Below are 16485 nucleotides of genomic sequence, written 5' to 3' on the forward strand. Positions count from 1 at the left end.
ACTGTTTTATTGTATTTTTGATCAAATCTGCATCCTTGGTAAGCATAATAGACTTCTTTCAAAAACATTAAAACATCTTAATACCAACCCTGTTTATTGGTAGTTTACATAGTTCTAAAGTTATTTTGGCGAAATGATTAGCTTGAAAAAATACATTATAGCAAAATTCAGCAATAGAAAATCAGACAGCAAAACATCTGCCCAGTCCTGATCATTTCTGTTCCCATCAGGGAATTGCTACAGTGCCAATTTACATGCCAGAAGAATCGGCCCTCACCTGCCAATCAACAACACAAAAAACATTTTATTGGCTTTTCTAGATTCTTATATTTCCCCAGTGCAAACTGGCAAGCTTACATGGCAGAAAATCAGTGATGAGAAGAAACAATTCACAGAGCTCCATTCATACAGCTGTCAGTCAAAATATAAAGCAGCTGTTTCTGCTGGACTGTGCTGACCTTTCTCACAGCAAACCCCGGAGATCAGACGATGAGAGAGAGCAAGAAAACAGCAAAAGAATGGGTTCATGCAGATTCACATCTCTGAGAGGCCAAACAAAGATCCATGACAAAGCATGTACATTTTTATAGCATATAGCATAGTTTTAAAGCATATAAATATGAATTTATTATGCTAAATTGGTGAAAGTACAGATTCACCAGCTAAATGAAGCTGATGAAATATTTCAAATATTATTTGGATACTTAAGCTATACTCTTAAAATATCTAAATGTCATGGTATTGGATCAAATAGCATCTACAACAGTTTTTAACACTGATAATAATAAGATAATGTTTTTGAGCACCAAATCAGCATGTTAAAATGATTTCTGAAGTATCATGTGACAATGAAGACTGGAGTAATGGCTTCTGAAAATTCTGCTTTGCCATCACAGGAATAAATTACATTTCAAACTATATTGAAATAAAGAAGTTATTTTAAATTGTACTAAGATTTCACACTATTAGTGTCTTTTTTTAATCAAATATCATGCATCCTTGGTAAGCACAATAGACTCAAAAACATTAAAACATCTTAATACCACCCCCCTTTTTTTTCTCTTTTTTTTTTTGGTAGTTTACATAGTTCTAAAATTATTTTGGTTAAATGATTATAGCTTGAAAAAATACATTATCCTTCTCTATATATTACAGTTTTTCTCAGTTTGACACATTTCTACAAACTTAGGTAACTGATTTCAAAACAATTAATACAGTGATCTGAACACTTTGTAATTGTCCTAAACAGATCATAAATTATATATTTACGATCTAAAATATATCTATAAATATATTTTTATATACACTCACCTAAAGGATTATTAGGAACACCTGTTCAATTTCTCATTAATGCAATTATCTAATCAACCAATCACATGGCAGTTGCTTCATTGCATTTAGGGGTGTGGTCCTGGTCAAGACAATCTCCTGAACTCCAAACTGAATGTCAGAATGGGAAAGAAAGGTGATTTAAGCAATTTTGAGCGTGGCATGGTTGTTGGTGCCAGACGGGCCGGTCCGAGTATTTCACAATCTGCTCAGTTACTGGGATTTTCACGCACAACCATTTCTAGGGTTTACAAAGAATGGTGTGAAAAGAGAAAAACATCCAGTATGCGGCAGTCCTGTGGGCGAAAATGCCTTGTTGATGCTAGAGGTCAGAGGAGAATGGGCTGACTGATTCAAGCTGATAGAAGAGCAACTTTGACTGAAATAACCACTCGTTACAACCGAGGTATGCCTTGAGGCGGATGGGCTACAACAGCAGAAGACCCCACCGGGTACCACTCATCTCCACTACAAATAGGAAAAAGAGGCTACAATTTGCATGAGCTCACCAAAATTGGACAGTTGAAGACTGGAAAAATGTTGCCTGGTCTGATGAGTCTCGATTTCTGTTGAGACATTCAGATGGTAGAGTCAGAATTTGGCGTAAACAGAATGAGAACATGGATCCATCATGCCTTGTTACCACTGTGCAGGCTGGTGGTGGTGGTGTAATGGTGTGGGGGATGTTTTCTTGGCACACTTTAGGCCCCTTAGTGCCAATTGGGCATCGTTTAAATGCCACGGCCTACCTGAGCATTGTTTCTGACCATGTCCATCCCTTTATGACCACCATGTACCCATCCTCTGATGGCTACTTCCAGCAGGATAATGCACCATGTCACAAAGCTCGAATCAGTTCAAATTGGTTTCTTGAACATGACAATGAGTTCACTGTACTAAAATGGCCCCCACAGTCACCAGATCTCAACCCAATAGAGCATCTTTGGGATGTGGTGGAATGGGAGCTTCGTGCCCTGGATGTGCATCCCACAAATCTCCATCAACTGCAAGATGCTATCCTATCAATATGGGCCAACATTTCTAAAGAATGCTTTCAGCACCTTGTTGAATCAATGGCACGTAGAATTAAGGTCTGAAGGTGAAAGGGGGTCAAATACAGTATTAGTATGGTGTTCCTAATAATCCTTTAGGTGAGCGTGTATATATATATATATATATGTATATATATATATATATATATATATATATATATATATATATATATATACATACATATGTGTGTGTGTGTATATATATATATATATATATATATATATATACATACACACACACACACTTTTATTTTGGTGGCATTGGCCAATTTACAACTACATTTTGCAGACATGCAATAGAGTTCTGATGTTCAAGCAAACAGTTGTGACATTTGAATTTACAGTTTAGGGAATGTTAAGACTTTCAAAAAATGTGCCAAAGCAATTTAGAAAAACTGTAATGACAGAGAGAGGAACAGTGAAGATGAGAGATGAGGGGACAGGAATAGAGGGTTTAGGACGAGGAGGAGGAGCAAGAATAGTTTACATTTAGTCATTTAGCAGACACTTTTGTCCAAAGCGACTTACAATTTAGGACTAAATTAAGCGAGTCATCGTGAAGAGGCAAAAACAACGCAAGAAGTGCTCAAAATACAAAGTTCAGGCATTGTTCAGAGTAGCATAAGCCCGATAAGGGAGGATTAAAGGAAAAGGAAAGAATTCAGTTGTCTTTTGAATGTTGTCAGGGATTCTGCATTCTGGATGAGGGTGGGGAGATCATTCCACCAGCATGGAACCGTGAATGAGAATGTTCTGGAAAGTGATTTTGTGGCTCTCTGTGATGGAACCACGAGCCGTCGCTCGTTGACCGATCATAGGCTTCTGGTAGGGATGTAGACTCGTAGGAGCGAGTGAAAGTAGGAGGGAGCTGACCCTGTGATAGATCTGTAAGCAAGCGTCAATGCCTTGAACTTGATGCGAGCAGCGAGTGGTAGCCAGTGCAGAGAGATGAACAGAGGAGTGACGTGGGCCCTTTTTGGCTCGTTAAAGACAAGACAAGACATTCTGAATCATTTGTAGAGGTTTAGTTGCACATTGTTGTGCTTTAGTTGTGCTTGTTCAGTTGCATTATGTCTTTTCCACCCTTTTATCTATACCGGGTCTTCCAATCCAGCTCCTGGACTTACTCTGAGTAGGCCTACATGTATATTAATGAAGCTGGCTTCAATCTTCACAATAACAGGAAAAGAGGGAGAAATGTGATTGGCCATCGTGCCACAGTCAATGTCCCTGGACAACATCACTATGTGGGCTGTAATTTCAACCAGTGATGGCAAGCAATGTTGTTTTGGGGCCAAGTAACACTGAAAGGCTCCCAAATGTTTCCCCTCAATAATATCCTCTTTCACCAGGGTGATCAGGACCAAATGGAGCAACATTTTGTAGTTTTTGGTACAGGTACAATGTCCAATTCCACCATTCATCACTGGCGCAAGAGTGGTTTGAGCATCACCCACATTTCAGGATGGTGTTCTTTAATCTCCTTTCCTGAATCCAAATGAGACCTTCTCCTCTTGGAGAAGGAAAGTAAATGATCGCAATATACTAAACTAAACTCCTCATTAAAGAACTTCACGATAAACATGTATTTTCATTCATGTATTTGTGTATCTAAAGTCGAATTTGTTATCAAATCAACAGAGAACACAAAGTTTTGACGTTAGTATTTATTTCTAATAAATGCATTACTAGAATAAAATGCAGTGCTTCATTATGCAGTGAATATTGAACTGTTTTGCTAACATAAGAGTGTGGTTAGTTTACGGTGATAATTGTTTTGAGAGCAATTACATTCATTTGTAGAAATGTGTCAAATCGACTGAGAAAAACTGTAACGGCAGCACTTCAATTGGAAGACGTTTGAAGAGAAAAAAGTTGAGATTTCACATTGAGCTTTTAATTATATTCAAACTGGGACAAAATACAGCTAATATTAATCACATTGATGACAATTTAAAGATTAGTGGTATTACGCGGATTATTCAAAGAGGATGAGCTGACTGAAAAGCCCACTGAGGTATCTAATCCTTAATCTCAGGATTAATTCAGTGCCGCGTTATGAGATTTTCACACAATCTCAAGACATGCAGCAGTGTAGCTGTGGGATCTGTAATGATTCAAACATGAAGACAAGTCAATGAATCTTAAGTGCAAACCTCAGTCACTAGAGTGTTTTTAGAAACTCATCCACTCAACTGCAGTATAAATCAACATCGGTATTCCAGAATGTAGTAGTTGAGAGTAAAGCTGAGTTCGCCGCACTGAAATACTATTAAGTGTGTTTTATTGAGCGCTTTCAAGCGGGTGGATTAAACAAGATCATAGAGACAGGAGGCGTCCAGACTGATTTCCCCCATACAACACAGTGGCCAGTTGAATCACTACTTTCAGCTAATTTTACTTTAGGGAAATCCAGCAGAAACTATTTGTATTCAGCATTCGTTTTTATTATTGATTTCCATTTAGTCCTAGTGAATAGCTGTTTTTTTTAAACTGACAAAAATCAATTCCAGTTAGTTTTTTCTATTTGTTTACTTTAAAACCCCCTTCTTATTCAATGTAATACATAGTAAAAAAACACACACAAAAAAAACAACTTCCATTTGGACTTTTTTCCCCACAAAGTATTATGCTGTAAAATACGATTTAATTTAATTTAATATGAGTAACTTAAAATATTACATAGGAAAAACTTGCAATGTCATTTACTGACACTTGTTATTCAGACTTAGTAAAAAAAAAAGAAAAAAAAAGTGATATAACAATAAAGATAACTGTATTAGCCTCTACACCAGCAGACAATATCATTCTGTTTCTTTGAAGCGCGTGCTGAAGTTTAAAGCAGGATGGATTCTGATTGGCTGTCAATGTTTTTATCGTTGATCAGATGAAAAAAAAAATCGTTCTGAAAGTGAGTGCAGTAGCTGTTATCGTTATAGTTGTGGTGTGGACTCTACTATTCTTTTTATTTAGAACTTTTTTTTAACTATATAGTTATTGTCTTTAATTCTATAAAATATTTCCAGTGTGCTCAACAAACGGATACATAAGTTAAACAAACTAAGAAAGTACAACAACTTTATTATGTAATGTAAAATGCAAGATTATTGACCTTAGATCCACAAGTTAAAACATTATTATTTCTACGGTTTTATGTTTGCATAGACCTTTAAGTAGATAAAAATAGGTTAAAATAAGGTGAGACTAATCAAAGTCCCGAAGCTAGTTCTCAAGTTTTTTTTTTTTTTTTTACAATGTAACCTAGTTCAGTGCTACTGCATGATTTTTTAAATTGTTGCTATAACACAAAACACTGCATTCAACAATACACAGAAAAAAACCTGAAAACACTGGTTTATAAAACAAATCTTTATTAAATGAAAAGCATTTTCTTTGTCAAGTACGAAATAGAATGTACAAATACTTTACATTGTTGAAAACAATCATTGTTGAAAACATCAACACAATGAAAATGAAAGAAAACATCAGTCAAAAACAACACAGGTTCCATAACTGCACAAACCTCTGAGAAACATTTGAACTGAGTTAGATCTGGACGTCTAGTCGTTCAAGCAGCTCAGCGGAAGAAAACCACCTAGAACCAGTATAGTATGGACTCAAAAAACTGGACTTAAACAAGTAGTCTTAACGCCTACAGGTCCAGATCTGATCAGTGTGTACAGTGATGGTTCAGGATGGCACGAGAGCCAACCAAACACCCGGTTTAACGCTGCCACAGTGTTCACTCTCAGCACCTGAAGCCAAATGAAGACGATGATATCTGTACACTGTGACATCATCACAGAGTAAAAAGTGGCATTTCAATGTCATCTTAGGACCAGGAAAGGTCACGAGTATCAATTTGGAGGTAGTTACAGGAAGAGTTCACACAAACATTTACTCTCGCTCATGCCGTTCCAAAGTGTTATTTCCTTTATTTTGTGAAACATGAATGAAGATGCAGAATGTCCGAGCAGCTCAAGTGCAACAAAAAACATCTGTGACAACACTGGATCGTGAATTGTGATGTCAAGCTCCAAAAAAGAACAAACGCATATGATATTTTAGTGTGAGTAACAAACCGATAATATTCCCCTCCACAAAGCTCTGAAATAGACTACAAAAGCCATATGGACTATAAAAATGGTGCATTGATATAACTGATGTCTTGTGACCAAACGCCATGATGTCAAACCTGCATCAAAAGCCTTAAATATTAAGTAAACAATGATTTTCCTGCATTTTCTTCATCTAAAGTGATCATATGTCTTCAGGAGACCTGAAATATGGATGCTAGTTTTTGGACTATGACACTTTACCATTATTACCATCCACTTTCATTGCTTACAATTTTTTTTTAAGGCATTTTGATATCTCATTTTGTGTTTCTTGAAAAAAATAAAAATAAAAAAAAATAACAAAGGCTTGTAATGACATGAGGGTGAGTAAATGATGACAAATTATACCTATTTTTTGTGAACTATTTCTTTAATATACAAACAATTGTAACAAGCCAATCACAAACGGTAAATGGAAATTTTCTGTTGCAAATGTATTACCGATGAACTCTTTTTACAATTCCTATTTTCACCAGTTTCTCACACTTTCAAGCAGTTGTGAGTTTTTTGGTAATAGTGGCTGTGGGCGTGTCTAAAGGTGCTGGTATTCTGGGATTGGTGCAGCACAGTGTCAGTCACACACAGAGGCGTCAACGGCACTGGACGACGCACAAAACAAAAAGGAAACAGACAACGCAGGACACATTTGGACGTCTGAGTTTGACTGCTGGTGAGGAACACAAACCCCTCCAAATGTCTTCTGAGGGGTCCATGAGCAGAGGTCTCAGCTGCAGGCCCGCTTCAGACTCTTTGGCATTCATCACCAATTAGTTGAAATATTTCTTTTCATTTACATTTATATAAAAATTTGTTTTGAATTGGGAACAAAATAAGTAAAACATCAGACACAGAAGCTCTACTTCCCACACCGCTACGTACTGTAAATTCACAATAAAACGACTTTGTGTTGAGCCCGTCCTACTAAAACTCTATCTGTACATGTCTATCTACTTAGTAAACCCCTTTGCTTTATTCACACACACACGCACACTTACTTGCGCTGTATAACAGCGACACGAACACACGTTTTGTCTCAGGTACCTTATGAGAACAGAGTCAAGTTTATAACCATCGGCGTCCAATCAGCTCACATGAAATCATTTAGCTCCGCCTCCAGCGCGGCGGCCATCTCATCAGCCTCTGAGCTGCTGCCCTCCTCATTGGAGTCTTTACTGGAGCCGCCACAATCATCATCATCATTGTCATCTCTGGCCTCTTCCAGTTTTCTTTTGCGGCCCCTAAAGATAGAAAATACAGAGGCGTAGGTGAGTGATGCTCACTAGTCAAAGAATTTTAGAGAGAAATGCTCATTGGTTCATAGTGGTCTGGTTGCCAGGGTTATGTGTTGAGCATGGTTGAGTCTGACTTGTTGCCTCTGCGCATGAATACTGCTCCTGAGTAGATGAATAATTTAAAATGTGATGGCCTATTGACCAGGCAAATAATTCAGGTTTAATGCTAACTGTCACAAATAGCCCATCAATCATTGCTCTGCACTACGTTCAAAATCTGAGGTCAGCAAGATTTTTTAAAAGAAATTAAGTTTACACGACAACGATATGCTTAAAATGGAGTTTTCCCGTGTACAGGCGACACCATTGTCAAAACGATCACCGTTCACATGGATCCGCGAAAACGACTAAAAACGCTGTATTCTGCTGCCAGGCCAGTAGATGGCGATGAAACACTATAGATTGAACATGTAATATGCATGTGCATGACGGCATCGTTTTCAGAGATTAGTGTTTTTGTTGTTTACATGAAAATGGGTTTCAAAGTGCACAGTTTTGAAACCGGTCTCCCAGTTTGCGTTTTCAGGCACCCAAAACGCCGTTGTCGTGTAAATGAACGGCCAAAACGCACAGAAAGTTTTACGTTTTTAGTTGAAAACGGTGTCAAGTAAACAGCCCCTCAAACTTTTATTCCGCAGGGACACATTAAACTGATGAAAATTGACAGTAGACGTATAATGTTACAAAAGATTTCTGAAATGATGTGCTTTTGAACTACAGGTTTGGAAAGACTGAATGAATTTTCATTTGTGGGTGCACTAACGTGTTAGAAACATCAGCTTCACATGCATGAAAGCCATTCGTATTGACACTGACATACACACACACAACTACTTTGTAAGGCAGTTTTGAAGAAGATATAATAATGCTCTGCCAGAGCTAATTAACCGATGGCTGTCATTATATCTGCTGATAGTACTGACAGCTGTTTTGATCATGGACAGTATATGTCTCTCATTTAGTGCAATGATGAATCCACTACCACCTGCTGAGAAAGAACCAGTCTGACTACATGAATAAAAGATAAAAGCAAAGGAAGGACAGAAAATGGAAACCATCAGAAAAGAAAGTCAACCTGACAATGGAAATGTGTTTAATATTATGGACCGAATATGGGGGAAAAGAAGCTCAGTATTGCGTTCACATCACCTAGCATAATTATAAGAAATAAAAGCAAGAAGTTTGTCTCACAAAGTTTTTAAAGCCTTTTGAGCATTGCAGTGTTATCATGCAAGCACACTGTGCATGTACACAAACGGCAGACTTTAGTTTAACAGTGATTCATAGCACCACACAAATTTGAGTCTTTCATCTTCGATCAAACCACAGACCAAAGCACAATGCTGTTATTCAGACGGCCATTATTCCACAGTCCTTTTCTTTATGTGATATTTAATGTGGGTAAATGTGAAATCGGCTATAACTCCAAGAATAAAGAAGAATATGAAGGTAATAAAAAAACTGGTGAAAACTACACATGGGAGCTCATTAAGGTTATCATCATTAAATAAAACAATTATGGAAGTGAAAACTAGCCAACAAAAACATTCATTAAATGAAAACTAAAAGTGGGTTTTCAAAACTACAAAAAGGACTTGTTTGTCATTTTCAATCAATGCTTGATTCCTCTCTCAAGTTGCACTTGATTTTTTACCACAAGGTTTTTACAGAATACAATAAAAAAAATAAAAAAAATGATGCCCCAGTAAATCTAAACTGAAAACAAAATAAAGCAAAAATAAAAAAATCTAGTGAAATTATAATATCCATGGTTTCCATACGGAAAATACGAATACATTATAAATGACAGAATTAATCAAGTTTGAAATGATCCTCTTGTCTAGCACAAAAACAAAAAGTTAATTTACTGAAGCCAGTGAATAATTTCACCTCACGCATATACACAAACATAGTTTAATACACATGCATTATGTTTTACTTATTATGTGACAGTGTAATTATTCTGGGAAACGCACAAGGTCAGTCTCTTTGGCAAAGCTCGAGATTTTTACATTCTTTTGACGTGCTCATTATAGCAGGTTTGAAAACATGAATTTTCTGGTGGACTGATAAACCTATACAGTCCTGACTCCTGGAACTTGTATGAGAACTTGTATAAGCATTTGGCAGAAGTTTTTTTTTTTATCCAAAGCACCTTACACTGCAATAAAGTTATGCATTTTATCAGTCCAGGCATTCACTGGGAATCAAACCCATGATATCGGCATTGCAAGCACCACACTCTACTGTTTGAGCTACAGGAATCCGTGAAAAGAAATCGCAACATTTTTTTATTTTTGTGCAATAATGTGCCCTCGTCCCCATAAGTGTGTGAGCGCTCTGTGAAGAGCTTCAAAGGTATCTATTTACAACGTGTTTTTGCAGTGTTGAGCATTGTAGCCAATCACAGACATGTTTGTTGAGCATGTAAACGCAATGGCCAATCAGAAACATTTAAGTTAGTCAGGATCTGCTCAATAAACTAGTTTGTTCAGTGTAGGAAAGTAATATTTTGGTTATAAAAAAACGTTTTGTTATAACCAAAAAAGTATAAACACAATGCAAATAAGAGATCCATTGTGCAGTATAGACAGATTTTTTTATTATAACGGGAGTTTTCACTCACTAGTAAGCTTGCAATGTGGCTGAACTTCAGTGATATCAGCATTCATTGTAAAGGGAGCGCTCTTTGCTTGGTTTCTATATATACAAATTTGCTTGTTTTCTGTATATATCCCAAATATACAACTGGGAATGACAACTGTATTAAAATTCAGAACTGAAACAGAAATTACGATGTTTGACAATGTGATAATGTGATAAAGGACAGGACAAAAAAAATTATAATAATAATCTGATGTGCCAAAACAGATCTGTGCATTAAGTGTACAAAAGAAATATACCAGCCACTTTTTCTTTTACCTGCAATGCATTTCTTTTTTAATTTTATTGCTAACTTTTCATTTGATCTTTTTAATGCAATGTTTACTTACTGTAATTGAACAATATCTGAAGGCTACATGCTAATGTTTTAAAGGGGACATATCATGCCAAATGCACTTTTTTAGCCCTTAAATGCATTTTGTTGTATATTTGGAGTGTTTAGAAGTACAGAAAATGTGAAATTATTCTCTTCAGGTGCTTCGTTGATATCTTTATATTCTGTTTTGGTCATATTTTTCAACCTGTTCCGATTTTTCTGTTATCTATGACGTTTTTTTTAACTATTACGTCACAGTATTTGCAGCGGAACTGCCAAATAAGGACATTGACTTCCGGCCCAACACTTCGAGCAATCCGCCATTTTTATTTCTCGCTGCAATTTTGTAGTCCAAGCTAAAGGATGCAGAAGTTACGAGAGGGTAAGTTAAAATGTTCGGTTGTTGGATGTAGTAACCCACACGCTTCATTACACCGTCTAATGTAGATAAACTGCCGCGCTTGTGACAAGGCTGCATGTTTAACTGAAAGAACGAGCAGAGAGAGAGAGAGAGACCCGGTCGCGCGCGCGCTCTCGCTCTCTCTTCAGAGCCAGGCGAAAGTGTAAACAAGACATCACCGTCTCCAAACTAGACGCTGTCTTGCTCTCTCTCCCTCGCACATATTAATCGAAATAAATCGACACGGTGGTAAAAGGTCGGAAGACCAAAGTTTCATGTGTAAATACAGTACACACCAGTGCGATACATCCATATGAAGACGTTGTTCTACAGGTTCGTTGTCTTCATTTTCATCTCGCTCCTGCTCCGACTCTGGCTCGAACATGTAAGGCTGGCTGGACAAGTCTTCCGTTGTTGACATTTTGTTAATAACGTGTGAATAAAAAGTTTCTGTGCCGCTAGATAATCGTATCTCTGCTATCAAACTACAAAAATGGCCGAACGGGGTGGAGTTGAACCTCTGCAGACTGGAGAGGGGGCGGGGTATGAAGTGTCTCAATTGTATTTAAAGAGACCGCACCAAAACGAGTTGCTCTCAGACGCACATCAGAAAAGGGGTAGAAAAAGGGCCTGTGGAGCTATAATAATGAGGAATTCAGACCCAATCATTGCAGTTCCGCTTTATATAGACTACAAATGTATGATTTATATGTAAAAAGGAACAATTTAAAAGCATGATATGTCTCCTTTAATGTATTATTTATTTATTATTTAACAGCAATAACAATTAACTAATTTCATGCATTTTATTTTTATTTTCAAATAGTTGAACAAATAATTAAAAAAACAATTGAAATAAATTAGTTACAATAGTTTTGTTATGGTTTGATACCGAGAACCACAAAGTTTTACTGGTATTGGTGGTGACTACTGAAAATTTTGAATTGTGACAACATTACTTCAGACTACAGAGAATTGCTGTGTTCTTGATTTGACTGGAGAGTTTTCTGACAACGCCTCAACTCTCACCCACCAACTGACTGTGACCCTGCTGACTCAACAACACCCCACACAGCATGTCTGAAAATAATATGCATGTTTTTGATGCCTCAAGAAAGACCACTTTTCCCATTGGGAATACTGCTGTCAGGCTGGAAAACCAGCAGGACAGATGGAGGGTTTCTTTTTAAACTGCAAATAGACGCTAATGGCGCAACGGCATAAAAAAAATAAAGGAAGGAATATCCCTATTTTCAAACAAGCTGTCTCACTCCCTCGGTCTTTCACTGTCTACAAGAAACCGATTACATAAGCACAAAGGCTCTGAGAATGAGAGAATGGGCTTGTGGGAGGAGGATGTGACTGCAGAGCTGTTGAAACTCGGCCGGCTCAGAGTTTGTTCCCTCTGAATGCACCTAAAAGATTTAAACAGGACAGAGCTCTCACAGCCAAGAGAGAAAGAAACAACTAGAGAAAAAACAGTGCAGTGACGAGGAGAGAAAGACAAATAAGGAAGGACAAGACAGAGAGAATGAAAAATGTATAAAAGAAAAAATAAATTCTCTTTCATCTGTAGAACTCAAAATAAGATTTGTGGAAAACTGAAGAAAGGTGAGTAAACGATGACAAGCGGGGTTTTTTGTTGTTGTCTGAACTATCCTTTTAAAGCCACAAAAGAGGCATTCAATAAACCGTGGAGGTTTAATGATGTGTGTTCGATTAAACCCACATGGCTTCATTCGTTCTCATACAGCCACGTGTTAAGCACCAGGATGGGGTGTATTGATTGAAGATGGAAGGAGGGTAATTGATGGTCGTACATGCATGTAACAGACAGCGCTGGTCAATAAGTGTCACATTTTGTCCTGATGCATCCTATAATTGTGAAGATGAGGTCAGAACGGGCGAAGATCAGCCTAATGTGTGAATGAGGCGTGAATGTTCCCAATCACCATTCAGAAGATCATTTCAATCATCATGGATTTTATTTAAGACAGACCACACACACTCTGAGTACTGTGGCCCATCAATTACTTGGAAAAAGCTTCTGTTGGGATTGTAGCTTGAACCAAAAAATAGATCAAAGAGAGCTTTTGTGTCAACTAAGCACACACTGCAAAAAAATAAAAAGAGTTCAAATGTACCCAAGCATCATTACTGCATCACTGTTTTTCCTCTGTGAGCACCCACCAAAATCAATGTTTGTAGCTTTTAGTTTGCTGCTTAATTTTTTTTTGTGGATACCGCGATACATTGAGTTTTACAGGATTCTTTGATGAATGAAATAGAAATATTTTGTAGCATTTTTGTAGTCACTTTTGATCAATTTATTGCATCCTTGCAGAACGTTTACAAAAGAAACTGTGGATACAAATGGACCAAATATTGGTGACACATTTAAGTACAGAATGATCTTTGATGCAACATTCTGTGTGAATAGGATATATGTCAACACAGGACAATTTTTGTTCGACTATTTCATCTTATACTTGCCCTTGTAACAGATTTAAGGCTCAGTGATTTTACAATTTTTGTTCAACTATTTCAACAATTTTTGTTCAGCTATTTCATCTTATCCTTATAACAGATTTAAGACTCAGTGATTTTAAGATGGCAACCACACTGTGCAAAGCCAGAGCTTCTGATTAAAAATAAATAAATAAATAGAGAAAATAGAAGTATTGCAATGTAGCAAAAGGACAGTATGAATGTTTTAGGTAAGTTTAGTTTTTCAACAGCTAGTAGATAGAGGAAGTTGGTATGGAAGGGGTATGCATAATGGTTGTTTACTACACACTTTTGGAAATGCAGTGTCACTTTAATTTATGGCTCTATCCCTCTCCATCACTCTCCCTCCTGTTATTCTGCTAGGAGGCTTCCTGAAGTGGATGTTAAGTGAGTATAATGACCAAGTAACTTTTTTGTTTTGTTAAATATTTCTATGAATACACTACCGTTCAAAAGTTTGGGGTGAGTAAGATTATTTGTTAAGAGGAATTAATACTTTTATTTATAAATGATGCATTAAATTGATCAAAAGTGACATTAAAGAAATTTGAAATGTAAAAAAAAAAAAAAAACATTTCAAATTTTTTTTGAACTTTCTATTCGAAGAATCGTAAAAAAAATAAAAATGAAAATAAAATTAGCGCTGTTTCCACAAAAATAAGAAATGTTTTTTTTGAGCAGCAAATAAGAATGATTTCTGAAGGATCATGTGACACTGAAGACTTTGAGTAATTCAGACAGTACTCAACAAGTAAATTGCAATTGAGCATTTTTTTAAATTGAGTATAACTTTATCGACTAATCGTGACAGCCTTAGTTCACATTTCACATATCGTGTCTTTTGCGCGCTTAAGTTCGATATTTCAAATGTAGGAGCGCGGCAAGCATGCTCATTTTTCCAGGCGCAGCGAGATGAAATAATCTCAACTTTTCAGAATACCGCAAGTGTACTGCAGGTCATGTAACAAGAACCAACCAATCAGCTTCGCCTTTTCTGTAATAACATTGAAAGCTCAGTCAACATGATGTGGAGAGTGCAGTTCATGGTTGCATAGCAACGGCAGAAGCCACGGGAGCGCAAGCGCTTTGGAAAAAAGGAGACAGTGGCACAGTGAATGGGCCCCTTAGTCAGCATAAGAAACTTCTTTCAAAAATACAACAAAAATCTTCACAGCGCCAAACTTTTGAACGCTAGTGTATATAATTCTAAGCCTTAACCACTGAAAATCAACTCAGACAAAAACAGCTTTGCACTAAACAGCTTAGAGAGAAGAGACCATGAAAAAACATACCGTCACACTTGACATGCTGCCAGCACTTATTCATTTAAGAAATTTAAAATAACAAAACTTTCAAGCTCATTATAAGCCAATTACACTCCAGCCCTGAAAAAATTAAAACACCCATAATTAACCCAAATGCCTATAAAAGTCAAGTTTCTTGACACTGCTCTCATTAGTTTAATGTAGGACAGATGATTGTTCCAACATTACCCCAGTGTGACCTGTAACAAGCAAAGCGAAGATTAAACAAAACAACAGATGAGCCGCATTCCATAACTTCTAATAAACATGTATTGGTGAGTACTTTTCAAATAAAATTTGCTGGCAGATGACAAAACAGGTCATAAATCCTATAGATTAGTCATCTTATATTGCCAGACAGAAACGTAAGTCATTGTTCTCTGTAAATTCGGAACAACATGAGGGTGAATAAATGATGATAGAATTTTTTTTTTTTTACTGTTGGGTGAACTATCGCTTTAACGCAGCGTGACATTTTGGCACCGCTTTGTTCATATCGTGCTTCTAAAGAAACATGTTTGCAGAAATGTAGCTCCTGCTCAGAAGTAGAGTACACAGGGAAACAATAGAGAAAGAGAGAGGTAGATATGAGAGGGAGGAAGTCCATGCACCTTCTCATCTATCATCTCAACAGCCGTTCACAGTGTTTAATCTATCAAAGGTCTGTTCTAGGAGGACATAAAAAGAAGCTGGCCCTATTCAAAGATCATCCATTTACCCAGAAGCCCCCGGACATAGCGGCACTGATACATCAATTACAGCATGCATTAGAAATACACTCATCTACAGTAAGGGGAAAAGTCACCATTTAACGACAATTACAAAGTAACCAAGGAGTGATTGCTGCGGAATTTCTCATTTATCTTTATTTAACCACTGGAATAAAATATGAAAATGTATATCCACAAGGAACTTTAGATTTGGAGAGCGTTGCTCACTAACACCTTCATTAAGCAGTCAACAGGCAAATTATTTCTACCTCATTAACTTCATTAACGTGCCATTCATATTTCACTTTAGTGAAATTATCATTAGTGAGGAAACAAGTGAAGTGGAAGGATCTTCCAAACGGATCCCATGGGACATTACAAATCCATATCCATTTTAAACTACGCTCACTTCATCCATTGTTTGTTTCCATGGAGAACGGACCCAAGACAAGGGCAGCAGTAATTAAATTAGATTGGCAGTATATCATACTCTCTTATTCTCGCTCTATAAGCCTTTAAAATCATGCGTGGCTATTCAGAGAGTTCTGATGGATCCATTAAGAAGAATGCAATAATGGGCTTCTTCTGTGTGTTATTTCACAGCCCATAATATTCACCAGCTGAGGAGATTGAATGTAAAACAGCACCTACAGGTCTGTTGCCATGGCATTAAGTGGCGGCCTTACGCCTCGAAAATACTCTGAAAGCAGTTGCAGGAACTATTCAGTGTGCAGATGGGTGAAAGCTTATGAAGCTCAAGGAAATCCATTAACAGCAATGTTCTAAAAGCAC

At 37.0% G+C, this 16485-nt stretch overlaps 1 protein-coding gene across 1 annotated transcript in view; it reads right to left on the reverse strand.

The window, feature by feature from the left end:
* Positions 1-5735: 5735 nt before the first annotated feature.
* ctdp1 (CTD (carboxy-terminal domain, RNA polymerase II, polypeptide A) phosphatase, subunit 1) overlaps positions 5736-16485 on the reverse strand; it is a 102790-nt gene continuing 92040 nt past the window's right edge. Inside the window, exon 13 of the mRNA XM_084423436.1 lies at positions 5736-7737. Within this exon, the coding sequence (XP_084279562.1) occupies positions 7587-7737 (151 nt within the window). The 3' untranslated portion in view covers positions 5736-7586. The remainder of the gene's footprint in view (positions 7738-16485) is intronic.

This window comes from Rutilus rutilus (genome assembly GCF_951802725.1).
Source record: "Rutilus rutilus genome assembly, chromosome: 11".
In the NCBI taxonomy this organism is placed as follows: Eukaryota; Metazoa; Chordata; class Actinopteri; order Cypriniformes; family Leuciscidae; genus Rutilus; species Rutilus rutilus.